The 27873-nt window shown below is 44.2% G+C and overlaps 1 protein-coding gene across 2 annotated transcripts in view; it reads right to left on the reverse strand.

Moving 5' to 3' along the window:
• The window catches only part of GAB3 (GRB2 associated binding protein 3), a 154816-nt gene that overhangs the window by 11516 nt on the left and 115427 nt on the right, over positions 1-27873 (reverse strand). For both annotated transcript variants that reach the window (XM_074199431.1, XM_074199432.1), the window contains exons 4-8: positions 27188-27642; positions 25216-25274; positions 24033-24255; positions 4273-4354; positions 293-395 (exon numbers count right to left, since the gene is read on the reverse strand). In XM_074199431.1, coding sequence (XP_074055532.1) covers positions 293-395; positions 4273-4354; positions 24033-24255; positions 25216-25274; positions 27188-27642 — 922 coding nt within the window. The remainder of the gene's footprint in view (positions 1-292; positions 396-4272; positions 4355-24032; positions 24256-25215; positions 25275-27187; positions 27643-27873) is intronic.

The raw sequence follows: 27873 nt of genomic DNA on the forward strand, positions 1-27873 counted from the left end.
AAAGGCATCCCCAGTCTTTCTATGAAGGTGTCAGAGCTTTCTTCCTAGAGTCTGTCAATGAAATGCTTCTCAACATCTCTTGGAATATCCTAGAATGCTAGCAGGAGAGGGAAAAATGGAGACTGCAATGGTTCCTCTTATTGACTTATTAACCTTGAGTTTCCGACCATATAGAGTCGGTGTCCTTTTTTTAAGAGCAGAAACACACACACACACACACACACACACACACACGACACATTTCTTAGAAAAAGAACTTGTCAATATTCCATCCACATGCAAAATACGTTACCATTTGAATGTAACTTTCTTCCTCTTCTCTGGAAACCGAATTGGCAAATAATCTCGTGGAATTAATCCCATCTCTTTCTGGAGAGAGAAAGCTGCTTCGGTTGCTAGGAAGAAAAACAGAGAGGATATTAAGGAAATGTCTTACAGATGCTTTGAAAATCAGCCAGCATCTGACATGGAGGCCCAGATGTAGAGGAGATCCCTTTTCAGCTCTGTTTTTTTTTTTTTAAGCAATCGACTCCCCCACCAACAGGTTCCCGGAGATGTTACCTTCATTCTTGGGGCTTGACCTCAAAAGTCTCAATAAGGATTTTTAGCTAGGACTTAGAAGTGTCAAATGGCTCCAAACAGACATATGGCACACAGCTGGGGTTTGGTGGTACAGAAATGGGCTCATTGGCTCCTCCAGCTGCTTAGCATGACTGCCCAGTGCCAAGACAGGCACTGATTCTGTCGTCTATAGTTCAGAAAAGACTGAGTTTTGGACTTCAGTTCCATCTGACACAATCTGGGTCCTCTTTGGCAAATTGTCTGGCCCCATGATTTCTCATCAATCAAGCAGTCAGTCAAAAAACCTTTCTTAAGTGTTTATTGGGCACCAGGCAGTGCTAGTGGGGGGGGGGGGATCCAAAGGAGCTAATCTTCTAATAGGGAAGGCAACACACATAAATCACTACATACAAGAGAAACACAAAGCAGATGAAAAAGAATGAAGTTTTCAACCCAGAATTTGGCTCCACTCTGGAGGGCAGGATCTATTTCTTTTTTGTTGTTTTCTCCTCCTGTTGTGTGAGTGAGGCTGCCTGATAAATGCTCATAGATTGATCGATTGTTTCTGGGTCCCAGATTCTAGCACAGCATAAACTGACACAGAATAAATGTTTGTTGGCTCCACTTCAATGGTTGCAGAAACTGAGTTAGCGGCAGAGCTATCCTTACAAGGTAATTATTCCCAGGACCACCAAAAATTCTTTAGCAATGGGTCATTCTTAAACCAAACAAATGAGGTGGCAGAAGAGATCTCTTGCATGACCCCAGTCTTCAGCTAACCTCACATGGCCCAAACAAGGGGAGTGGGGCCTGATGGTCCTGTGAGTGAAGGTGTTTTGTGGAAGGGAGAGGGTTGAGGACAGTGGAAGCCTTCAGCTCCCTATGGTTGTCCCTGAAGGCACTGAATTGCCACTAATGGAATGAGTAGAGAAGACTTGTGGTCTGGGTCAGACCCAGGGGCACTGGCAGCAAGGTGTGGCTTGGGAGAAAGCAGAACTGTTCTTCATGACAGGAACTGAAAAAAGTCAAATTCTGGTTGTTCCCCAGGGCTCTTCCCAATTGGGCCCCAGCTTGATTTCCCATCACTCCCCCTCACAAAACCTCCATTCCAGCTGAACTGGCCCACAAGCATACATTCCATTTCTTGTCCTCATGCCTCTCTCCCCTCCCTTCTTACCTCGGGGAATCTCAAGTGGCCTCCAAGGCTCAGCTCCAGCATCAAGGCCCTCACTGATTCTCTACCTCCCCCCTGCCCCCAGGTGTTATCTTGTGCTCTTCCTTCCCTAGAAACGAGCTTGGATTTACTTCGGAAAGAGAAGTTGCTGCCATCTAGCATCCAAGGTCATCAACTTCCCTTCTCCAGTGTCCTCAAAGTTTCCAAGACAATGTGCTTGCCATTCCCTTACCCAAGGGGCTAATTCCCTCTGTCCTTGCAAGGAAAATAGCTTTACCTTCCCTGGCCAGGCCTCCTACTTTCTCCCTGCTGTTCCAAGTTCCTAATCACCATGAGGCATGACACAGACTGTCTTCCTGTGCCTCCGGAAATCAGCCCTGAAGAATTTTCCTTCACTCTAGCCTTGACCCACTTAACTCCACTTCTGGCTCCCATCATTCATTGCCTGACTTTCTCCATTTCTTGTGGCAGCAGTCATAGCTGACTAAAGCAGAGGGGTGTCATTAATGGGTTTAGAAGAGAAGTGAGACCCCAAAGGCCATAGACCACTAGAGCTACAAAATTTACCTTCTAGAATTTGGCCAGAAATCAAAGTCAAACTCACTCACTGGTTTATACTTGGTGGACTCCATTTTGCTACCTTGCTGGAAAACTAACAACATCTGATCTCCTTTCAACCCAAGGTGGATAAAGGATCATACTTGGAATCAAAAAGACAAATACTACCTCTGACATATACAAGCTATGTGACCCTGCACCTCTCTAAGTCTCAGTTTCCTCAACTGTAAAATGGGGCTAAGCTAGAATACCTCCCTTACAGGGTTGCTAGGAAGCTCAAGAAAAGAATGTTTAAAAAACATATGGAAAATCTTAAAACACCATAATAACACCAATTGGGTTTTTAAAATCTTTATTCCCTTTTTGTTTTGTATTTATCAGTGTACCATGGTATTTGTCCTAAAGAGAATGTAAGGACTGTGAAGGGAGGGATTCTTTTCCTTTTTTGGCCTTCTCAGAGCTTAGCATAGTTTCTGGTATGTAGCAGGAGCACAATAAGTCTTGTTGAATTGAATAGGGGAAAATGTTCTCCATAGGCCATTATGAGAATTTACGTGAACTTCTTGGGAAATGATTTTCTCTCTGTTTTAGCTTGTACTATATTTGGGAAGAACAAGCATCTGAAGTATGCTAATAACTAGATGAACAATTCCTTTTGATTTGTCTTTAAAAGTTCCTCTTTCAGGGGCAGCTAGGTGACAGAGTGGATAGAGCACCAGGCCTGGAGTTAGGAGGACCTGAGTTCAAATCTGCCTTCAGACACTTCATAATGACCTAGTTGTGTGGCCTGGGGCAAGTCACTTAACTCCATTTGCCTTGCAAAAACCTTAAAAAAAAGTTCCCCTTTCAGGGGCAGCTAGGTGGCACAGTGGATAGGGCCCACCAGCCCTGGAATCAGGAGGACCTGAGTTCAAATCCAGCCTCAGACACTTAATAATTACCTAGCTGTGTGACCTTGGACAAGTCACTTAACCCCACTGCCTTGCCAAAAAAACCCCGAAAGTTTCTCTTTCACACTCTTAAATGACAAGCCCTAGTTCTAAATCGAGAGTCAAAGGCAAGAAGATGAGATAGTCAAGCCAGCTAGGGGCTAGCCTTAGTGACAGAAAGGAACCCAAAATTCCCAGATCCCCTTTAGGCCCTAGAGGCAATTGGTCTGCAGTGTGGTAGGTAGGGAGTCATTACTGCTAAGATTCCAGGACTAGAATCCCATCAATGACAGAGCATCGGTGCCTAGTGGGTCCAAATGGGCCAAGGATGGAGGTCCGTCCTTTAGCATTCAGAACAAATTCTGTATTCATTCACATCTGGCTTTTCAATGAATCAATAAACATTGTTAAGGGCTAGGGAACCAAAAGAGTCAAAAGGCAATCCCTGCCTGCAAAGAGCTTACAATCAAATGCAAACAAAGCAAAGGAGATACAATGTAAATAGGAAATGTTGGGGGGGGGGCAAGGCAATGGGGTTAAGTGGCCTGCCCAAGGTCACAAACTAGTTAACTATGTTATTAAGTGTCAGGTTGCATTTGAATTCAGGTCCTCCTGACTGCAGGGCTGGTGATCTATCCACTGTGCTACCTACCTGCCCCCAAATAGGAAATAATTAATGGAGGGAAAACAATGGCATGAAGAGGGATTAGGGAACATTTTCTGGAGGAAACCATTACTACCCTCTAAAGTACTCACTGGAGAATATGTTGATCTCAAATTGGCAACTGAAAAATTTATGAAGCACCTACTGTGTGTAATACCCTAAGAAGGCAAAGATGGAAAAAAAAAGCCGGGTCCCTACTTGCACTTCATGGGGACCATGACCAAAAAAAGATAAGACTATTCCTTACGGAGTCCCATTCAGTTTCCCTTCATTTTTCAATTGAGTTGAATTTCTAAAGGCCTTTGGTGTTATGGAATTTGTCCATGGAAAGTAACTATATGGGGTGGGGGAAGGGAGGGAGAAGAAGAGAGGGTTTCATGACTTACTAAGGCACAGTCCAAGTCCTGGTCAAAGCTGAATGCTCCCGGATAGTAGAGAGGTTCCCCAGGTCCAGAGGGGGTGGACGTGCTAGAGAGCAATAAAAGCTAACAGTTAGATCTCTATTCTCCATAATATAAAGGGATTCAAAGGGTCAAAGATTAGGCACCTCAAATTCACAAATCAAAGTTTTCCAGAGCCTTCCACCCCCTTTCACAGCCAAGGAGCCTGAATAGCAGATTGAGTTTTCCTTTCTCCCTCTCCTTTCCTTGCCCGATCTCTGTCATAGACAGAGAGCAGAGATGTGTATAGAAGACATCCTGGAGGAAAGGGAAGAAGCCAAGTGACTGAGGGCCCACTCAGAGCTAACCAAAGGACACCTGGAAGAGAAGAGCAAACACACCACATGATCTAGCAAAGGCACAGGACTTCAAAGCTGGGAAGAACAAGGTCCAACCTTTCTGGGCCTCAGCGTCTCTTCATCTATGTGGTGAGAGTGTTGGCCCTAAGTTGACCTCTGACTCTGATCCTGTCTGCCCAGGATGAGGAAGAACTTTTAGAGCTTTTAAAAAGGGGATCAGGCTTGGATATAGAAATATATGGGAAATACTGGATGGGGGAAACTCCCTCATAACAGCACTTAGCTCATTTGAGTCCAACTTCCTCATTTAACAGAGGAAGAAACTGAGGCCCAGAGAGGGGAAGTTATTTGTCTAAGATTGCACAGAAGATCTGAACTGTTGAGGTTCCTCAATCTGACCTCCCCTCCTCATGATACAGATGAGGAAACTAAGGCCCAGCCTGGGATTCAAACTCAGGTCCTCTGACAATGAGGCCAACAGTTTTTCACTAGAGGGTGCATGCCATCCAAATCTTAGATTTAAAAAACATATTCAAGTTGATAATGCCATGGGAATATTTTCCCCTAAAGGCCCTGGCCTCAGTGATTGGACAAAAGCTCCAATTTCTCTTGAACACTGCAAGAACCACAGTAAATAAACAGCAGGTACCAGAGGGCATAGGTGGTATTTCAACCTGGTCAGTGCTCCATTTACAGAGACCTGGGATGTAGGGGGGGTGCAGGGAAACTCCCTTCCTCCTGAGAGACAAGAGACCAGCCTTTCTTCCTCCTGAGGGACAAATGGACGGTTGACCCTCTCTGACTCCTGACAGGCCTATCTCTTGGTGGAGGCCCTCCCTTCCTCTGTCCCTCCCTCCCTCCTGACAGCCCAATCTCCTGAAATGGGACCTTCCTGAGGGAAGAGGGGACTGCCTGGGCACTGCCCTTCCTTCCTCCTGAGGTAGGTATGAGGGTCAAGCTCTCCTTTCTCCTTCTTCCCTCCCAGTCATTCATTGTCTTGAGAGCTGGCCCTCTTCATCCTTGAAAAGTTGCCCTAAGTTTGAAGAGTGGCACCCTGATTGATAGTGCCCTTCCACTTTATCTCAAGGCTGATACTGTTTAGGGTATTCATCAAAGGCCCTCTTCCCTTTGTTTGCACCACCAGTCTCATCTCATTACAAAATCTCTTCTTGTTAGAATCAATTTTCTGAAATGACCTGCCTTGGTCCTCTTCTTGAAGGCCTTACCCAACCAACAGATGACTGGTGTGGCCTTTAAACACAGGTTCAAAAAAGCCTCTTCCCAGGGACCTGGGCAAGTTGCCTTTTAACTTGCCTGGCCCAATAAAGTTTCTTGGCAAATGAATGAGTCAGTGAAGTTTTTTGGCTTCACTTTAACACTGAAGGACTATTACTTACTGACCTGGACTTGATGTACTGGCCCTTTGGTTCTGGGTTCCACCGGGTACCTTCTTTTGCTCTTTGGGATTTCTCTACTATGTTCTCCATGGGATATCGGGGCAATCTGACAGAATATTTGGGATCTGGGGTCAAATGCCAGTTTGACCATGCAGAGCTAATTCATGTGACCTTCTGGTCTCCAACTTATTCATTTTATAGTGAAATAGAAGAGAAGCTTTCTAAGAGTTCTAAATCTGTAATAAAGGGGGCATCCAAGGAGCCATCAATGCTCATCTGCTTTTCCAATCAATCATCTCAATTTCTACTTCACGTACCTATCCAATTCAGCTCTGATGAGCTGAGACCTTTATACCTACCATGATTCTCTCTTCATTTCCCTTTGCCATTGGAGTTTTGAAACCCCAAATAATGAATTATTCCATTCAGGACATCAAAATATTGGATCATATAACTACTACATTATTTCTGACTTTATAATGAATCAGATAAAAAGTCTGCCTCTACCTACAGCGAAAAATCATTCATAGTGGGAATCTCAACTTGATAGTCTCAGATAATGTGATGTTTTAAGACTATGCCATCAGGGAAGAAGATGATGACAAGCCCGTGAATTGGACTGGAGGGAGGGGAAGCTGGCTTAAGTCCCCAGCCTCACTTTCTCCTCCTGGGCCGTCTGGGTCCAGTGGTCAGATCTGAATCAGGACAACTGGAGATGGCCCCAGATGCCAGGCAAATATGCATGTACCAATATTCCTTGGCACTTCATAGACAGAAAAGTCTGTAGTTCTGGAGTGCTTAGTTGCCTTGGCCACATATGAACCCCACACTACTATTATGTTCATTCTTTTTGTGCTCATTCTTACGCTATTCTGGGCTCTGGGTATATTCTTGAGTGTGTGCATCCCTCATGTCCTTGATATACTGTTTGAGTAAATGCATTTGCTAAACAATAGTCAACAGACTTACTGTATAGAAGCACACCAGTGGGGGCTTCTGAGCTAATGAGCTAGATATTCACAGGGTTATCAGAAATAGCAGCAACCAATAGGGAAGGGAGAGTGACAACAGGGAGTGGAGAAAGTAAGCCCCCAAGGAATATTGGTACATGTATATTTGCTATAAGATTTCCTTTCCCCCAGGGGTGGTTGAGATAACAGACGAGTTCAAATTTGCTGCCCTAGGGCTAGAGGGAGCCAGAGAGATTTTAATCCGAGGAGTGCAATGAGACAAAAGAAGACTAGATGGACAACTAGGAGCAGGTCACTAAGAGACAGGAAAGGAAGGCAGCTAGGGTGGCACTGCAGTGGAAAGAGAGCCAGGCCTGGAGTCAGGAAGACCTGAATTCAAATTTGACTTGAGACACTCCCTATGTGACCCTAGACAAGTCACAAAGCTGTGGTTGCCTTAGTCTACTAGAGAAGGAAATGGCAAACCACTCTAAGAAAATTCCATGGACAGCATTAGGGTGCTGTGGCCTACGAAGTCACAAACTACTGAACAAGTAAACAATAATAAGGAAAGGAAACTGAAAATCTGTCCAAGGAGGCAAGGGTTATAGCTTGAAATAGAGGGTAAGTAAGGACAAGAAGATAGATAGCAGAAGATCAGAGCTTACTACCTAGGAGCCCTTGAGGAAGTCCATTCTTCCAATGAGGTGGTAGACAAGATGGCCTAAGACTTATGTCTAGTCAGTCAGTCAATATTTATTAAATGCTAAGCACTAGAATTCAAACTAAGTGGAAAACCAATCACTGCCCTGGAAAAATTCACCATCTAACTAGGTAGCACATCTAAACAGGCAATGTGCAGTATATACTGGCAATAATCCCCAGCAGGTAGGCACTTGCATTCAAGGCGATAGGGAAAGCCTTCTTGTAAAGGGTGGGATTTTAGCTGGGACTTGAGGAACAATGGGCGAAAGGAAGCAAAATCACCCAAAGGTGGACAATGAAGTGTTGAATTTGAGGACTAGCAAAGAGGGCATTGGCACCAGATCAAAGAATATGTAGGGGGAGGGACTGGGTTATAAAGGCCTTTAAAAGCCAAGCAGAGGACTTTCTACTGGATCCTTGAGATGATTTACTGAACAGGGGGTTGCCCTGGTCAAGCTTGCCCTTCAGGAAGGTTCATTTTACAGCTGAGTCCAAGACAGATTTGAGTAGGAAGAGACCTGAGGCAGGAAGACTAAGCAGAAGGGTTCTTCCATGGTCCAGATGGGAGGTAGCTCATATGTCCAAGGGGCTGGAGGAGGGCAGTAACACTGTCAAAGCAAAGTAGGAAGGAGTTCAAGAAAACTCATCAAATTTGAGGCTTGACAACAGATTGGATATGGTGGGTGGGGGTGAGATGGGAGTGGGGTGGAGAAATGGAGTGGTACTAACAGAAAGTGAGAAATTGAAGATGAAAAGCCTGGGGGACTGGGCTCATCAGTAATAAAGGAGTTAGTTACAAAGAGGGGAGGGTTTGGGGGGAAAAGAGGAGTTCTGTTTGGGACACACTGATTGTAAACCGTTCCTAGGACATCCAGTTGGATAAGCAGCCAGAGATGTTGGTTAAGAGAGAGGTTAGGGTTGGATAAGTCATTCTGAGAATTATCTATATAGATATGGCCATTCAATTCATGGGAGCTGATGAGTCAGCCAAGTGAAGTAGATGACAGGAGAAGAAAATAGCAGTCAGAAAAGAGCAGACACCCATGCTTAGTCACTGGAACTTGAAGAAAAGCTCAGCAAAAGACTCGGAGAAGTTGACAGTAGACAGGTAAGAGGAGAAACAGGAGACACGGGTATCTGGCAAACCTGGAGGGGAGACAGGATCCAGAAGGAGAGTGAACCACAATGTGGCCACAAGGCTACAGAAAGGGCAGGGAGCCTGAGGCTGGCATTTGGCAGCCAGGAAACTTTAGAGAGGGTACACTTGGTGGAATGATACCATGGTCTGAAGGGGAATCAAAAGGGGCTAAGAAGAGAGTGGGGCACTGATTAGAGAATTTATCTCAGAAGGGAAAAGAGCCATGGGGCAAAGATCTCCAATCCTATGTCATTAGGTTCAGGTATGAGAGAGTACAGGAAGTCCTTTGGGTCCATTAAGCACTAGGAAGAACTGGGGTTGGTCATCTGTCACAAGAACCACCCTGTTTTATTATGTCTGAGGGGCTCACTGAGCAATAGAAATAGTCACACTAGGGTGTGAATGAATTGTTTCTCTGGGCTACAGTCACTGAGATTGTATACACTAGGGGTGGTCCCATATATATATGAGGGGTCGGTCCTTCATTAGATTAAGGAACTGCCAATGAGGAAAGTCCTTCAATGGATGTAGATGGGCACCTGCTCAGCAGTCTATTATCTTAGACAGTGACCTAAGATCTTGAGAAGTTAGGAGACTTGCTTAGGGTCCCACAGTCAGTATGTGCTTCCTGACTCCAGAATAATAGACTGTTATAAAGGATGGAAATATGAGTGCAATAGCCATGAGGTGTTAAAGGACTGTGCCGCCTTGGACTGATGACAATAGAAGTGGAAATGGGGCATGGAGTGACAGATGTGAGGGGAGATGAAGGGAGGAATCAAGAAAGATCAGAAGTGAGAAGAGGGCACTTCTGGCCAAGATGGCCGCCCAAATAAGAGGCAGACACCTAGTGTCCATTAGCCTACTATAGCAAGACCCTGATGTGTGCACCAGACCAAACAATGGCTGAAAAAAAGACAATGTGAAACTAAACTAAATTACATCTTCGACTCTACAACTGGAAATGAGGTCAGATGCAGTTGGACAGGTAAGTTGAGGCTGCCAATAAAGTCAGTACCCTCACAGGCAAACAAGCCCCCCCCCCAACACAACCAAAGATGGTTTACAAACAGCCTGCAAAGTTGTGTCCAGAGGCAGTGAGAGCAAAGGGCAACTCTGGCCTGAAAGCTCCAGGGTGGGGACCTTGGAGGCCACAGGGAGTGGCAGCAAACAGCAACAGGGACCAACAACTGGGGCAACCAAGGCTCAGGGCTCTGAGATCCCTAACATTCCATTTTGAGACAACAAGAGAGGGTCCTAAAAATCTAGTCCTCTGTTCCTCTAAGACCTGGGATGTCCAGGAATGCAGGAAGAGAAAAAGAAGTGCCAACCATCAAATCAGAGAGTGCGGCAAAGAGCAGAGCCTAGTTCTGGAACAAAGCCCACCCTAAATTCAAGAACTAAAGCTGGAAAGATGAAGAAATCAAAAAAGATCCCAAACAATAAATGTCTAATTCCATAACAACTGCAAACTGACTCAAATAAAAAAATGGATTTTCCATAAATTCCCAAAACACATTCCTATACATGAATACCTAGGGAAAATGAAGCAAGACAGAAAAGCAATTTAATAAAAGCCTTGGAGGAAAGAATTAAAAAAATAAATAACTTAGAAGAGAAAGTGGTCAATCTTCCCCAAGAAATGGAATCCTTAAAAACTAGAATAGACTATACTGAAATAAGTGACTCCCTGAGACTGAAAAATGAAAAAATGAGAACAAAATCAAAGCATTAGGAAAAGTAATCCAGGGGTTCCGAACCCTTGGTGTATCATGGACCCATTTGGAAGCTTAGAAAAGTCTATGGACTCCTCAGAATATTTTTAAAAGCATAAAATAAAATACAGAGGATTACAAAGAAAACAGATACAGTTGAAATGCAGTTTATCAAAAGGTCTCATGTTAAGAACATCTGAAATGGAAGAAAATGGAAGACAGCTAATATTTTTTTAATGACCTGGAAAACAGGTGAATGAGGTAAAGAATCATTGGACCTCCTAAAAGATCATAGTAACAGAAAGCTTGGACATTGTTTCAAAAAAAATCATAAATGAATACCACCTAGATCTTGTAGAAACAGAGGGCAAAATTAAGGCAAGAACAATCCACTGCCTCCTGAAAGGAACCCCAAAAGTCCCAGAATTCCCATGTCAAATAAAAATATTGCACACATAGAGAAAGAAACAGTTCAAGCACCAAGGAACCACTGTCAGATTCACACAACCTGATAGCATTAAATATAAAATCAGAGATCTTGGGATGCAATAGTCCAAAGGACAAAAGATCTGGGCTACAACCAAGAAAAATTCATCCTGCAAAGCGGAGTATAATCCTTTCAGGGAGGGAGCAGGCAATGGGTTTTTAGTGGAATACAGAACTTTCAAGTCTTTATGATAGAAAGATCAGAGTCTCATGAGTAGGAACTTTCAAAAATAAACACAAGAGTCCAAAGCAATGAGCAATTGCAAGAAGCTGTAAGATTTAATGGGGGGGCAGGGGAGAAGGGGGTGTGTGTGAGAATACTCTCAGTTTCAAACTTAATGCTTGTTAAGGGTTTCAAGGGAAAGAAAACCAGAGAACCTGGGAGTAGATAGGTTCTGTTCTGAGGATTAGAAGAGGGAGAAGGAATGGGAAAGGAGGAACACACTAGTGTAAAAAGGAGGAAGAAAAGGGTGTAGAACTTCCTATTCCTCATCATTGGGGTATGAGAAGAATTTACAAATATGGAAGGAGCAGGGGAAAGGGCACAAGATGAAACTCACTCTTTTCTGAAACCGACAAAAGAGGGTTGAATGCAAACATGAGAGCACCCACCCACACACACACAAACACAAATACACCAAACAGAGGAACTAAGCCCAGGGGGAGGTTGGTTAGAGGAAGAATAATAAAAGGGAAGGAATAATCACTTTATGATTCTAAAGGGAAAGGAGGCTAAGAGAAGAAAAGAAGGTATCTTTCATTGCTTCCTAAAGGCACACTGTGCCTGGAGTCAGGAAGACCTGAGTTCAAAATTCAGTCTCAGACACTTATTACATGTGTGATCCTATGTGAGTCATCTCACCTCCCTGTCATTTTCCTTCACTATAAAATGGGGCTAACAATAAGCAGCTCCCCTTCCAGGGTGGTTGTGCTGATCAAATGAGGTTAAGATTCAGAAATTGCCTGGCATGCAGTAGGTGCTTAATAAATAAAGAAATAGGTTTTTGTTTCCTTCCTTTCATCTTAGACAAGTGGGGAATGAACCACTTGTGGCATATGAATGCTGTAAGAAATCACAAAATAAAAGGCTTCAGAGGACACTGGTAATGTGAAGTAGGGTGGAGGGAAGTGAAAGAACTATCCAGAACAACAACTCTAAATCCACTGGAGAGATGGGTCAAAAGAAAGAGACCCACCGTGGGACCAGTCGCTGGGGGGAACCCAGCCACTTGGGGGGACAGTGGTATTTGCTGACCATGCCCATATCTGGTTCAAAGAGATTTAAGTCTTTGAGAAGAGGTAGGGGAAGGATAAGCAATAGTGACACTTCCCCAAGAGGGCTATTGAAGTGTTTTTTTAAATGCACAGAAGAGAACAGAAAACAGTTAAGGAGAATGCACAGACAAGCAGGACAGATTTTAAAATAATATATGTAATTTATCATGTACTTAAAAAAACAAATCAAGTGATAAGAAAATGGAGATGAATGTTTTCCTAGAGCTCTGGAAGGGGTCTCTATTCTTTTGGTACTTAAGTTCAGAAGGGGAAAAAAAAACCAAACCAAACCCCACCCAAACCCAGAAAGGGGGAGGTCAGAAAAGCAGCTGGCAGATTGTGGAGAAAATCCACATCACCTCTGCAAAATGAGATATCCAGGTGTATCTGTGTTGATCATAAGAATGTGTGGTTGCCGGGTAACCAGGCCGACTGCCAGCTTCCAAGACAGTCCCACAGAGCTGTATGGCAGACAATTGAGGCAGAAACCCCTCCAATCTCTTCTTCAGTCTTCCCTTGGGAACCAGAGAGAGGGAGGGAGGGGACAGCCAGGTTCAATTGTGTTTTATTGGAGCTGATGAGAGAAGCAGGCAAGTGAGGAGCTCCTATTCAAAGACCAATGAGGACCCAAGCTAAGCCTTCTGCTCAGTCTTTGAGAGCAAACTTCTCAGAGCAGAAGAGGCTTCCCTTAATGATGAAAAGGGGTTGCTCCAGTTCTCATGGGACATCTGAGCACCTTAGCAAGATATGGCATCAGATACTCCATCACCTCCAACAAACTGCTTCAAAGGTCAGCCTAGCATGGTGGTCCACCATTACTACCATTAAGTCAAGTTTTCATGAACTTTCAAGAACTTGAGTTGATCAGCCCACAGACTTGTTCTCCAAAGGCCATGGGACAAAGGTAAATTAGTAAAGACACCTGACTGACCCCCCTACTGGGGCCAAAGCAAAGCCCAGTGCCCCAAGAGGGTAAAGTTGCTGTTGATACTCAAAGCAGTTGCATATATGAGAAGGCTCTAGAGTGGTGGAAGACTATGTCATACAAAACCCTTAAGCTTTCTCAACCATATGTAAGAGTCATATCAAGATGCAGTCTGTGTTGTGTTGATAAGTATGTTCAAAATGGCAATGTTCATACCAGTTGGAGGTCTCCTTGGAGTGCTAAATTTCTCAGGAGTGTTCTTCTAGGTTTAGTGGCAGTAGTGACACCAATAGGCAGCACAAAGAATTCTCCATTTGACCTCTCTATCCCCTGCCCCAACACACACATGCAGACATGTATAAACACACATGTTCGAGGGTCTCTGACCCCTGGAACAAAGAGGACCAGTTGTGACAAAGCAATCCTTTCTGGGGGGAGGCAAAACCTGAAGCAGACAGGTGGTATCCCAGACAACCACATTAAATAAAGGGTAGGGCAGATCTTTCTGTCTGTTTCTCTCCTATCAATTTGTCTCTCAGTTCTGGGAAAGAGAGAATTCACTTCAAGTGGTTGAGAACTGTCTATAAACTTGGAGATTTTTGACATACCAATCCAAGGAGCTCCCATCAAAGTTAAGAAAAAAGACAGAAGATTTAAATTTAGAATTATATAGAGGTCAAGGGAAGGGGACCTAATTTTATTTTATTTTGATGTGTTTGCTTTTAAAAGATTATAAACAATAAAGATCAACAAAAATAAAGACTCACATAAACATACAAAATAAGGAATAAATGGTTTCCTAGACTCTTGGCAAGAGTTAAGGGGCAGACCAGTGTTTGAACATGTTCCAAACCACCAGCAAGCCCTTGTGCCAGGGCCCTGTTCCTGTGGTCAGGCACCGTAGCTCCGGCTTTGTGAGCTGTTGCCGCTTTGTCACTGATATCTCTCATTCCTCAGCTTCCCATGCTGGCCCTTCCATGGAGCTCCTTTATGAGCTTCACATTCATCATTTCATGGCCCCATGAAATCTCATCGTCTTATTTTATTGAGATGACCTCTAATGACTGGATGAGAGGACTCTTTTCAGTTTTTGAAAACTCCCAGAGGCAATGCTTATTTTTCTGAAGTGGGGGGGTCTTTCTGTGGCATTTGAGGGAAAAGTTCTAGCGATGATATTGCTGAGTCAAAAGGTGTGGTCAATTGTGACCCCTCTCATAAATGATCGCATCACCTCTAAAATATTTATCTTGTTAATAGACTGTATGGCTTGTATTTCCTGAAATTATTCTCTAAGTTATGCAGCCTATTAGTGTATTGTTAACATGGGCTTTCCCAGAGTTAGAAATACTCTCTAAGTGTCTTGTACATATAAGCAGCTCCTATAGACATCTCAAACTCCATCTGTGCAAAACGGAACATTATCTGAGTGTCCCCTTCTCCACACACACATATACACACACAGAGACACAACCTTGATCCAAGGTCATTAGCTTGTGCCTAGACAGGAGGCTGGCTCAAGTCTCTTCCCTACTCCCATCTATTCTGTAGGTTAACAGAGTAATCATCCCCATTACCATCATACTCGACAAATACTTCCAGAATCAAATAGAAAGTTCTCTGTACTTCCCAACCCAAGCCCTTCCTACCTCTCTAGCAAACAGCTGCACTCCCCTCCTTGCTGGTCTTGACTGTGATGAGCATTTCCACCAGCTGTTCCTCATGACTTGAATGGTCTTCTTCCTTCACTCTACCTTTTGGTTTCCCTGGCTTCCTTCAAGCCTTAAGTCCTATATACAAGAATCTTGTTCTGTCTTCTCCCCCCCTGCTAGTGAGGTGTTCTCCCCTTTATATCACAGAAGGCTCCTATGTGTTCTTAGCATATGAAATCTGTGATGAAAGAGCCCATGTTTTTGCCATTCTTTGCAGCCCTAACGCAGCTCTTGATAAACACGTAGGGACTGTCTAGTTCTTGTTGCTCCTCTCCCCTACACTCTCCCTTTCCCCTAAAATCCATTCTCACTGCCCCCATTCCTGTTTTGCCTTCTCCCTTCTTCCCCTTGGGGTGGGGGGGTGGTAGGGCACATTCCCTGCTCCCCTCTTTCCTCTGTCTTCCAAGACTCCCAGTTCAGTTAATTATGTCTCAGGTATTTTCTTTTCCCCATATGCATCTGTAGTCTCTTCCCCCTCTCACTCAGTGACCACAGGAAAACCTCCCCCCTTCCCATTCTCTTTGCTCCAGGTGGCTAACTCATTTGCTAGCTAATCACGGTTGAGAAGCATTACTAATGCTATGATATACATATCTGGATCGAGGAAAGGAAAGTCATTCATCTGAAGGGCAATTAGAGAAAACGAAAGAACCAGGGCCATGGAGCTCCCCAAGCTCCAGAAGTCCGTCTCCGTCTGCCTCTTCCTCCCTCTTCCTCCAGCTTCTCGAATTACACCAGTTTTTCCATAAGGCCTAGCAGTCCATTAAGTCAAGTGCCTTCCTATTCTTTTTTGACTAAGTTTCATTGGGGGCATCACAGCAAGACTTTTCCAATCGTTTTTTTCACTCTTTTTTCATGGGAAATGCCAGTGTTTTCAGTGACTCGGATTATTAACTATCACAGGAGGTAGAAAACAAGGAGCTTCAGGTTCACCAAGACTATTGACCACTGTGCCAGAGGAGGGGTGGCACACTGTCCAGGCTGTGGAGAGAAAAGTTCCTCCCATGTTCTTGTAGAGTTCCTGACTGTCTAGAGCCCCAGAACCCTCAGCGAGTAATACCAAGTAGATGAAGAATGCCCACTGCCCCAATTTCAGCATACATTTGGGTGAGAATCCCTTGAGGGCTCATCTAATAGTAAGGATGTACATCCGAGACAAGAAATACAGATGGAAAATAAAGTGACCCAAAGCTGAACAGGAAGAGAAGATCTAGCCAGATTGTCTTGGGGAAATGGAAAGACACCTTTAGGGACCCCAGGCTTCTGATCAAAGAAAAAGTTCATCTTCTGAATACTAAGAGGCCTTTAGAGTCAGAGGGTCTTGGAGCATGCCCAGATCACCTACCATGCATCTTGGAATCCCCCTATCACATGTCTGGCTGGGGAGTCAGAACAAGCTGCTTGGGAGCCCAGGAGGGTCTCTTGCACAAGTTTTTGTTTCCTGTTGTACCCAATAGGTACCCAAGGCTGGTACCATGAACTGAACTGGTTCTGAAGAAAGGAAGTCTCTGGTCTGTTCTGTTTGTCCTCAGGAATCACTACTAGACTGAGTCAGGAGTCTAGCCCAGAGAAGCCAGGATGCCTGGGGCATGAGCCTAAGTGGGCTTTGGGACTTGGAATAAACAGTGAAGCCTTCCCTTCCCCTCCCCAGAGAATCAAGAGATATAGAAGCATTCCATGGCAGGGAGTCAGTTGTACATTGCCTGTCCTGGGCCCTCTTTGCTTCTTCCTATTTCACTTGGTGATTTCATCAGTTGCCTTGGTTTCAACCATCATCCTGATGCTAATGATTTTCAAATCGATTTTTCCAGATCTAACCTCTCTTCTGTCCTCCAATCTCTCAGATTCAACTGTCTATTGGATATCTAGAATTGGATGTCCCAAAACATCTTAAACTTCAATTTTCTCTCCCTCCAACCAGACCCTTTTCCTAAATTCCCCCTAAGATGTTGAGAGTCACACTCAGTCACTCAGGCTCACCTTCAAGTCCTCACTATCTCTCACCTTTCCCCCACTCCCATACAATATATTACCAAGGTCTTTCCATCTCATCCCTGCAACATCTCTCAAGACATTCCCCATTCTCTCCTTATACACTGCCACCATTCTGATACAGACTTCATCCAAGAAAGACAAAAGCCAGGGGGAAAACACCATATTAAAAGAAGCTGAAAAGGGGAGGGTCTGATGAAGGACTACAGCCTGCTGGGACAGGATGAGGGGTTGGTCCTAGGTCCCCTCGTTAAAGGAAGTTCTAAGACTAAGAACTCCATGATGTCCCCTGCTTTGCTTTCCAATCAGAAAGGGCTCAGGTCCCCAGGGAATGAGGAGGTGGGATGTTATCTCATAGGAGGCTGAGGTTTGAGAGCCAAAGATGAAGTCTAGGTAAGCTGAACCTTATGAGATGGTCCTCTCAGCACTAGCCTCCCCTCATCCAGTCCATCCTCCATTCAGCTGTCAAAGTGATTTTCCTAAATGCAAGTTTAAATTAATCAAGTGCAATGGCTTCCTTTTACCTCCAGGAGCAAATACAAAAAGCATTTGAAGCCCTTCACAGCTGCCCCTCAGCCCTCCAGGGATCCCTGACTCCAGCTCTGAGCAGTACCCAGAATGCTCTTTCTGCTCATCTCCTCCTTCTGATCCCCTAGCTAAAATTCCACCTGCCCTGCTCTAGGAAACCAAGGCCTTCACTCTGATGATTATCTCTTATTGTCCATAGCTTGACTGTACAAAATGATTTCCATGTTGTCTCCTCCAGCTCCTTGAAGACAGGAATTCTCTTTTACCTTTCTCTATATTCCCAGAACTTAGCATAGTTCCTACCACATAGTAAGCACTTAAAAATATTGAGTGACTGACCATTATCATCATCAGGTTGTTATTCTTGAGTAAACATCACTTTAAGGGTACCAGGTCCCCAAATCCTACCTATCTTGTCTTTAAATTCTCTGAAAATTTCCCTGCTAACCTTTAGAATACATATTAGATAATGCAGAATGCTCTTTAGTTTTCACAAACTGTAAGATGAAATGGTCACTGTTCCCTGTCCCCATGATTAGATAGAATGTGGCTCAGGGGAGCAGTTGCCCTGGTTACTTTCTCTGTTTTCTGAAACATGGAACTGTCAATCAGCCAAACCAAAATGGATGAGTGAAACTGCTTTTAGCTGAGAGAAAGGATCAGCCAGTTGGCCATATGATCAAGAACCGCAGTGATAATGCCATGTTGGTTTTATGAAGTGCAACACAAGAGAATTCAAATGGTCCCCCCCTTCTTTCCTAAAGCAAGCAAGCAAGTCACTAAAGACTTCAAGAATCAAGTGTCATTCCAAAAGTGGAAGCCCTGAAGAAAAGACTCAAAGAGCTAGTGAGAAGCTGGAAGAATTCCAAGGGGTTGCATGTCCTCTAGGACTAATCCCCCAACTCTCACTCATACTGGCAGGTTGGGTTTCCAAAGGGTGACTGATTCTTTCTCCCCTTGGGATTCTAGGTTTTGTAGTCATCCCTCACAAGCCCCTATCCAGTGTCCCTCATTTATTATCAGCCAGAGTCAACCCACTTAGGAAAGGGAAGGGGAAGGGGAAGGGAACAAGCATTCATTAAATACCTACTATGTGCCAGGCACCATTACCTTGCTCACAGTTTTACAATTATTATCTCATTTGGTCTTCACAATAACCCTGTGAGGTAGGTATGATTAGGATCCCCATTTTATAGTTGAGGAAGTTGAGGCAGATGTAGATTAAATGACTTGCCTCAGAACCATAATACTTAGGAATATTAGAGGGCAGATTGGAACTCTGGTATTCCTGACTCTGGGCCTAGCACTCTGCCAATTGCCCCACCCTGCTGCCTCTGAAGAATAAAGGATAGTTACTAAATTGGCATAGAGGGCAAAGATGGTTTGAAGAAAATCTTCTCCAAAAGAGAAATTTGGAACTACGCCCAAAGGGCAACAAAAATGAGCATCCCCTTTGATCCATCAATGCCACTACTGGGTCTATACCCTGAAGAGATGATGAAAAAGGGTAAAAACATAGTTTGTACAAAAATATTCATAGCGGCCCTGTTTATGGTGGCAAAGAATTGGAAATCAAGTCAATGTCCTTCAATTGGGGAATGGCTTAGCAAACTGTGGTATATGTATGTCATGGGACACTACTGTTCTATTAGAAACCAGGAGGGATGGGAATTCAGGGAAGCCTGGAGGGATTTGCATGAACTGATGCTGAGCGAGATGAGCAGAACCAGAAAAACACTCTACACCCTAACAACATGGGGGTGATGAACAACCTTGATGGACTTGCTCATACCAACAGGGTAACAATCAGGGACAATTTGGGGCTGTCTGCAATGGAAAATATCATCTGTATCCAGAGAAAGAACCGTGGAGTTTGAACAAAGACCAAGGACTAGTACCTTTAATTTAGAAAAAAACAGATGTCTTATTGTCTGATCTTGCTATCTCTTATACTTTTTGTTTCTTCCTTAAGGATATGATTTCTCTCTCATCACACTCAATTTGGATCAAAGTACAACATGGAAACAAAGTAAAGACTGACAGATTGCTTTCAGTGGGGGGCGGTGGGAGGAGGGAAGTAAGATTGGGGGAAAAATTATAAAACTCAAATAAAATCCTTAATAAAAATAAATAAATAAACGATATAGTTCCACAAGGCAAAAAAAAAAACAAAAGAAAAAAGAAAATCTTCTCCAAACCAAGACCCTCAAGATTCCTATGGAGAGTTGGCTTCAACTCAGAGAATAGTCAAAGGACTAGTTCCTAACTTTGTAGAGTCCTCATGAGGTTCCCCTTAATTCTATTGGGCACCCCAAAGCTGCCTTTCCTCAGTGTATCTAATCTGACCTTGACATGTCTCCTAGTTCCCCATGCACATACTCTCATTTGCTCTTCTGCTCCAGGGACATTGCCTGTAGGACCTCTGTTGGCTTTGATCTCCTAAACTTACACAATTATTTGAGTTGGGGGTAGAGATTATGGAAGAGACAGAAACTCTTCCCATCCCTGTCCCCGCCTCCCCCCAAGCCATTGCCACTCAGGGGCTTAGCTGGAGTTAATCTCCCTCTTGAGTGGACTGTTGCTGAAATCCATGATTCCCAATGAGCTTGTCTTGTTAAACATAACTCCAAAGGGTAGGTTTGATTCTTTAAGCAAATCACAGTCCATTTCCTGGGTGGTCTCATCTGTCTGGAGCTAGGGACCAACACACCTTTTCAAATGAATGAAGGCCTTGTTTGAATCTTGTGGGTATCTTGACTGATTCAATATCAAAGTTTATAGGTCTATTAATCAGAAACCTGACCCCTCCTCACTACATCTTCACATAAGCAATAAATTGGATTTAAGTAAAAGTTTTCAGTCAGTAAAAAGGGATTGCAAGAGAATAAGCCGTGATCAAAGTTGAAGTTCAAATTTGAAGAAGGTACTAACAAACCATTTAGGTATTATATATTTTTTGAAAATTTTCTTGTTGCATTTTTTTAATCATCTATCTGATGAGGCTGATTTAATTTGGAAAAATTATCTTCAAATTTGAGGGGTGAGATGGACATCATCAGAGTTGTTCTTATGGTTTCTGGAAGGACAGCTTTGAGGGGATGATGTAAAGGACATTCAGGTTTCAGATTAAAAGAGGGACTCCGAAGGACTTTCCAAAGCTGAGATTCTCAAATGATGTGATGGAATGAGTCAGGACTTCAAAGGACCTGGAATTCATCTAGGTGAATACTGCTGCCCCTAGGTCAGTTTCTAATCTAGACACAGCTTCCGTTTTTATTCTGCCTTCCCAGAAGATCTTCAGAATCTTGGAGTCATCCTCAACCCTTTGCTCTCCCGCAATCCACATATTCGATCAGTAACCAAGTTCTGTCAACCTGATTTCACAGCTTCTCATATTCCTTCTGCCCACTCACTCAGTCCCCACTTGGATTCAAGCCCTCATCACCTCTCACATGTCTCCATACAAATTCCGAAGGCAAACCCCCTTCCATATGGCTACAAAGTGATATGTTACCTTAACAACAAAGAGGGCAGAGTTTAACTAGAGATGGCCAAAAATGTAAATTAAAGCAAGGAATCTAACTTCTACTGAAATATGCATTAATATTTGGGAGTCAAAATGGCAAAGCAGCAGGAAAAGTTCAGTGAGGCCATACCCCCTCTACCGCCCTATCCCCACCCCCTGCCCAATTCTTCAAATAGATCTAGAAAATGCATCAGAGTGGATCCTGATAAGGAAATCCAAGAAAAAGTCACAGTAAGTCATTTTCCCCACCAATGCTTGCATAGGGAGAAGCATAAAAGCTCTATAGGCAGTGGAAAGGGATTTGGCCAGGAAAGCCTCTATCCTAGGAAAAAAGTATACATGAAGTCAAGAGGAGGTCCTACATCGGCCCACTGCAGGTCCCAGATTCTGGAAGAACTGAGAAGGGGTCCTTCACCCAGGGTAGAGTGATCTCTCACAAGTCTTAAGTGTTCCCCAAGAGAAGAACAAGTAGTAGCTTCTACTTTCTAGCCCAATGGGGAGGTTGCAGAGGAATTCCAGACCAAAGGAAAGCAAGTAAATCTTTCCAATTGACTGAGAGAGGCTCCAGCAGCATCTAGCATTCCTATTGCTCCTATCATCCCATCACATCATTCAAGAATCTCCTCTTTGGAAAGTCCTTCAGAGTTCCACCTTTAATCTGAGAACTGAATGTCCTTGACATCATCCCCTCAAAGTAGCCCTTCTGGAAACTAGAAGAACAACTCTTCAGATAGCCATGTCACCCCTGAAGTTTGAAGATAGAAACTTGCAGAACTCAAACTAGACTTTACCCTGGATCAAGCCATTTTGGGCAGCTCTACAGCCTTCCCCTGAGGCCCTGGAATACCAGAATGTTCAATACCCCAAGAGAGAAACAACAGGACCAGTGTAAACCTTCCCTCTAGTAGGACAAAGAGCCAGCCTTCATAGCAAGTCCAAATTCTGGAAAAAGACCAGAAGAATGAGCAAACAAAACATGCAAGACCCAGACCCAGAAGGACAAGTCCAAGCAATAGCTCAAATCAAAATACAGTTTGAGAAAAAATTTAAAATAAAATAGTTTTGTCAGTGAAATGAGAGAACAAGAGGAAGAAACTGGAAAAGAAATGAGAGCTATGGAAGAAAGAATTGGAAAGAGAATGAATACTTCAGCACAAGAGGTGCCAAAATTTGCCCAAACTCCCTCAAAAATCAGAAGTGACCATATAGAAGGCAACTAGGTAATAAGAACTATTAAAACAGAATGAAAAGACTGAAAAAATAACAAGTATGTCATAACAAAAATAACTGATCCAGAAAACAGATCGAGAAGAAAAAACATTAGGATTAATTCAACTGAAGGACATGCTGAAAAAGAGGGCCTACATATTTTCCCAAGAAATCTTAAAAGAAAGTTGCCCAGATCTCTTAGAAGCAGAGGGCAATTGGAAATAGATCAATTGTCTCCTGAAAGCAAACCCCCCAAAAGGAAAATTTGGGGAACATCATAGCTAAAATCCAGAGCTTCCAGGTCAAAGAAAAACTATCACAAAGCTGTCAGAAGAAATGGTTCAAATACAAAGGAATCACTGTCAAGATCACAGAAGACTTAGAAGTCACAATTGTAAGGTAAGGAATTCAGAATATGTTCTTTCAGAAGGCACTGGCTTCCAGTCAAGAATAATTAAAGAAGTTCAGAGATTGGTTCTGTTATGTCTTGATGATCTTAAGAGAGGAAAATGAGGAGAATATTTGGGTAATGGAAAGGAAAAGGAAAGTTAAGGAAAATTATCTCACAGGATTGAAGTCTATACAAACAAGGAGGCCAGGAGTGGCTGACATTTCAACCTCATTCACAGCTGAACTGATCAAAGAAGAGAAAAATACATACATACATACATACATATATATATATATATATACATATATATGTATATGTATATATATATATATAGTGAAGAAATTTTTCCTTATTCCTGAGCTAAAATATCCTCACTGTTATTTTCACCAATTAGTACATTACAGTATAACCTCTTCTCATACATTTTATTGGTCTGATGTATTATTGTTGCCTCCTGGAGACATGGTAGTGATGATTGTTCAGAGAAAGGAAAGTTGGCAGAGCATTTCTAATAGTTATAATGCCCTTCCTCTCTTCTTGGAACTAAGGGGATCTGAACTTAGGGGATCTGAACTTATACTGGACAAGAAAGCTATGAAAGAAGACAGGAAATTGGTGAAAGCTCCATATAAGAGAGGAATCTTGAGTTCCCCTTCTTTGTTGTTGAGATCAACTTTCTTGTTTTGCCATACAGTATCCAGAGATTGGGAAGCCATGACCACCAAGCTGGACTCTCAGGATAGACATACTGGGAACAAGGGATAGAACCTCAGCAAGAGGCCATGCTATCTGCAGAAGAATCTTAGCTTAGAAGGATCATCAGACTCCCCTACCCTTTTCCAAGTTTTGTGAAAAACATGACCTCAGCATCACCAAAAGGTACAAGCCCAACTTCTGTGAGAGTGGGCACAATACTAAGGCCCCTCCTGGGTGCTTCCAGATAGGCCTACATTCTACTGTGTACCAAGCACCTGTAGCCCGCCCTCTAAGGATGGTGGCAAGACAAGCCTTGGCCAACAAGAAGATCTGAAGCTGTATTGCTTATAGAGTGAACAAAAGAAGTGTTCTCTGTTCAGTTTTCACACTTACTTGTTTGACCTGGTCTCGTGTACTTTTACTGGGTCAACAGGGTGGGGAAAAGCACTTGGTACTTCAAGAAAATGCTGAGTTCTATTTTTAGGGCTCCTGGCTCCCCAGTCCCCAACTTGATATCTCTACCTTCCTAGAATAAGGCTGGGCACAGTGGCAGGGTAGACCTGGGTTTGCAACCTGGATCAGTGATAAACTAGCTCAGGTTCCTCCTATGTGAAATGGGGCAAACCCAGTCCGCAAACTCCCTACCTCCAGGGTTGTGTGGAAACTGCTGCGTTGAGACTGAAGCTAATAACAATAACTCGTGATAACTCTAGTTGCCCTCAGCACCACATCTGCTCAGGTGCTGGCCTTCCCTCCTGTACTTACATCTCCTTCGGGGCTTCAGGTCTCGATTCACAGGGGGTGGCTCCAGATCTGTGGGAAGCTCTGCCAGGGGGCTAGTGAGTCTCTCAGGGCTGTTCATTGCAATATAACCATCAGCATTGCTTTCTGGTCCAGAGCCAACAGAGGAGATGCTGGGATGCATGGGGACATAACTGTCTTCAGAGTTGCCCGGCAGGGAAGACTGTGGCAAGGTGAACCGACTGGGCTGCAAGAAGAATCAGAAAGTCAGTACCTTGGCTCCTTTGTCCAGCCTGGGCCAGACTCAGGGACAGCTGAAGGCTGCAAGTCCCCTTCTGAGGATTTCAGCAACCCTCAGTTAAAAAAGTCACAAATGGGGGGACTTCCTCCATTGCTGTTCTCATCTTGGTCAGGCCATGCATCTAGGGGCCTCTAAGTATTTGTTAAATTGGAGGGACTGCTGGGCATCTGCCTCTGGGAACCAGCAGGGCAGCAACAGAAGAATTTGTCAAACGGGTCTCTCAAGGAAGCTCCCAAGTTGAGAGAGGGGAGGAGGATCGATCCAGGGAAAGGGAGGCCTCCTTGCAGACTTAGAGGCTAAAGCCATCCAGTGCTGGCCTGAGGAAAACAGATGAGGGCCAGCTTACTGGATGGTTTGGACAGTGTCAGAGACTGATAGGTCCCAAAGGAATGATGACCCCCCCCCCCCGGCTGCTCCTTCCATGCCTATTCAGACTGACATTTCTGATTGTGCTATATTTGACAGATCTAATCTTGTTGGGTTCTTCTTCTAAGCACCAGGGGGTGGGAGCTGCCAGGCTTAGTATCTCTATTTTACACAGAGGGGGAAGGATCTTGCCCACAGGAAGCGGCAGAGGCAGATCTCAAAGCCCAGTCGAGGAACCGGCCAACTAGAAGCACCCTGGGCTAAAGGGCAGGGGCAAGAAAAGTCTTTCTTGGGTCTCTTCAAGGCTGATATCACAGTGTGGCTTCAGACTTCACACGTGTGACAGAAGAGGCCTGGATTTCCCTGCCAAGGGGTTAACTTCAGTTTTTGAGAGCCTAAGTGACCCAGTCAGTTTGAAGAAGTAGAAAAAGAGGGAAACTATCAAAATAAAATCAAGGGACAAAACCACCAACAAACCAAGAACCTTTCTGATTGATCTGGAATGAAAACAAATGGCAAGAAACCAGATACCACACTTACCAAATTCAAACTGAGTCTCTTGTCCCGGTGGCACCGCCCAGAACTGCCTTCTCTGTCAGCTGCAAAAAAAAAAAAAAAAAAAAAAAAGCATCCCAGATAATGGAGGCTCTCAGCATGGGAGGAGGCTCGGCCTCCCTTCAAGATGGAATCCAAGCCTTGCCCCTCTACAAAGGTTAAGAGCCCACTGAGTTGCAGGCCTGGAAACATTCGAGGGGTGACTATGAGACTTGAGTTGTGATTGCAAAAATAGGGAATATTAGAAAGGCAGACAGAACCTCCCCCAGAACTAGGATGGACTTGAATTGATAGATGCAGCCAGTTCTTGGGTAACTCAGGGGACTCCAGAGCAGAGGTTCCCTGTTGTGGGGCTGCACCCTTGTTGTAGCCACTAGCCCCAAGGGAGTCAAATTGGTATAATGTGAATTTACATGAATTTATGTGAATTTATAGAAGGGGAAAATTGTCTGTAATAGGGAGTCGGTGAAGGCTTTTGAGCAGGTGAGGGAAACTATATGAGCTGTTCATTAGGAAGATTATCCTAACAGCCTCCTCCTCACCCACTAAGACCTGAACAACCTCAGAATTGGAAGGTTTACCTAATCAGAACAGAGTCCAACCTGGATCTTCCTTCTCCATTCAACCTACCCAAGATGCAGCCAATTTCCACTTGAAGACTTAAAGGAAAACTTCCCACCTTCCAAAACATCTCTTTATACCTCAGGACAGCTCTGCCACTTTTACTCATTGCTCTGGCTAGGGCTCTAGCCAGTCTAGTGGGACAGTGGCAGCACTTTGGCCACACTAGTAGGGGCTTGGGAGCTAGGATGGTGAGTGCATGATGGTCCACAGTGAGCCTTGAACCTGGGGTGCCACATTCCCAAGGTCTGTTCCTTTGATGGATTTCCAGACCTTTGATACCTCACCTTCTGTGCTACCTCCTCTTTCTGGATACTCCCTCTACTTCTGTGACAATGGTCTTTCTTGTTTCTCTTTCTATGTCGGGTTACTCCTTCGATCTCCTCCTCTGGATCCTTTTCCTCCTTTAATATAGGGATTCCTCGTCCTAGAGACTCTTCTTCACTCTTTTTCATCATCTCTTCCTGAATGTTCCAGGTGCATTTCCAATGTTCCCAATTGGCATTTCACCATGCCAAAACCCAACCATCTTTTCCTTAAAAATAATTTTTCCTCTTCATCTTATTAATGGCGACACCATCCAGCCTCACAACCTCAGTGATTTGGAGACATTTTTGACTCCCCTCAAGGGGCCAGAAGCAACAGGTGTAGGGAGCTAGATTTCAGGAGCATTCATATAGAAGTGATCATTTGAGTCATAGGAGTGGGGAGATTACCAGGGCAGAGGGTTGTGAGGCTGGGTGGTGGCGCCATTGAGAAGATAATCAGAGAAGATGAGCTGTTTTTAAGGGGAAAATAGTAATTTTTCCAATGGACATTGGAAAAGCCAGTGAGATATCCAGGAAGAGGTGTTCTAGGAACAGGGAAGATGTGGGTCCAGAACACAGAAGAGAGGACTGGAGAACCAAACTGAGCATCACCTTTAATGAAGTGATAGTTAAGCCCCTGTAGTGAATGAGACCGCAGAGGGAGAAAATGGTGAGAGAGAAGAGGAGAATGTTCGGACAGAGCTTTTGAAGAAAGTTGGAATATGATGAAGACCTAGTCTGTCCCCTCTTCCAAACCCTTCTGCCCATCTTTCATTGCCCAACTGGGATACCATTTCTTCCACACAAGCCACCCAAGGTTACCCATCCCTGGCACCACAGAGGAGCTCATCTTCCCTTTCCCCACCTTTTCAATAAGGAAGAATGATGCTGAAGATTCATCCCAGTCGCTAGTAGGTGCTTCATAAATATTTGTTGACTGACTGTTGACTCATTGATTTCCCTCTGCCCTGCAGACTTCCTTTTTCACTGAGCTAGATGGGGGTACATGTAGGAAAGCGTGTACTTACCTCGATATCCTCTGACAGCATCTAAACTGGACAAGGAGATTCTCCTTGGAACTCCAACCCCCTGAGTCCTTCTGCCACCGCTCTGGCTATCCCACACAGATCTCTCTTCCTGACGCTGTTCCATGAAGTGAATCGGTTTGGGAGGACGAGGGGGTGGAGTGTTTGGTATGTTTTCTCCTGTTATTACACAGGAAAACATGGCTGGGCCCTTGGCCACCTGCAAGGTAGGGGCTAAGGGGTTCCCCAACGAAGGCAAGGGTGATGAGTAGTCACTAGATGGTCCACTGAAATTAACAGAACCAACTGGCATCACATGGCCCCCAGGGGGCGCCACATCCTGAAGACCATTCCCACTGCACAGGTGAGTAGATGCCTGAGAATGAAGGGAGTCCACAAAGACCTCGTCCGCCGAAGTTTGTTCCAGGGATCGGTCTGAATTTGACCAGGCATCACATCTGAGGGCAACAGAGGAAGCAAATGGCATGAGAAAGTGTAAGGAGGACACAACCCTAGGGCACTGCAGCTAACCCCAAGCTCCAATAGCTCAACTACAGGGAGTGGCGCTGCCATCCCATTCCATTTGGTTCAATGTGCCAATGGTTTATTGAGCACCTTCTTGCCTTCATCTCAATATCATCATCACTTCTGTCTGCACTGCTGAACTTTGGATTGGGGGAGGCAATTGA

Source organism: Macrotis lagotis, chromosome X, assembly GCF_037893015.1.
Source record: "Macrotis lagotis isolate mMagLag1 chromosome X, bilby.v1.9.chrom.fasta, whole genome shotgun sequence".
Classification (NCBI taxonomy): domain Eukaryota; kingdom Metazoa; phylum Chordata; class Mammalia; order Peramelemorphia; family Peramelidae; genus Macrotis; species Macrotis lagotis.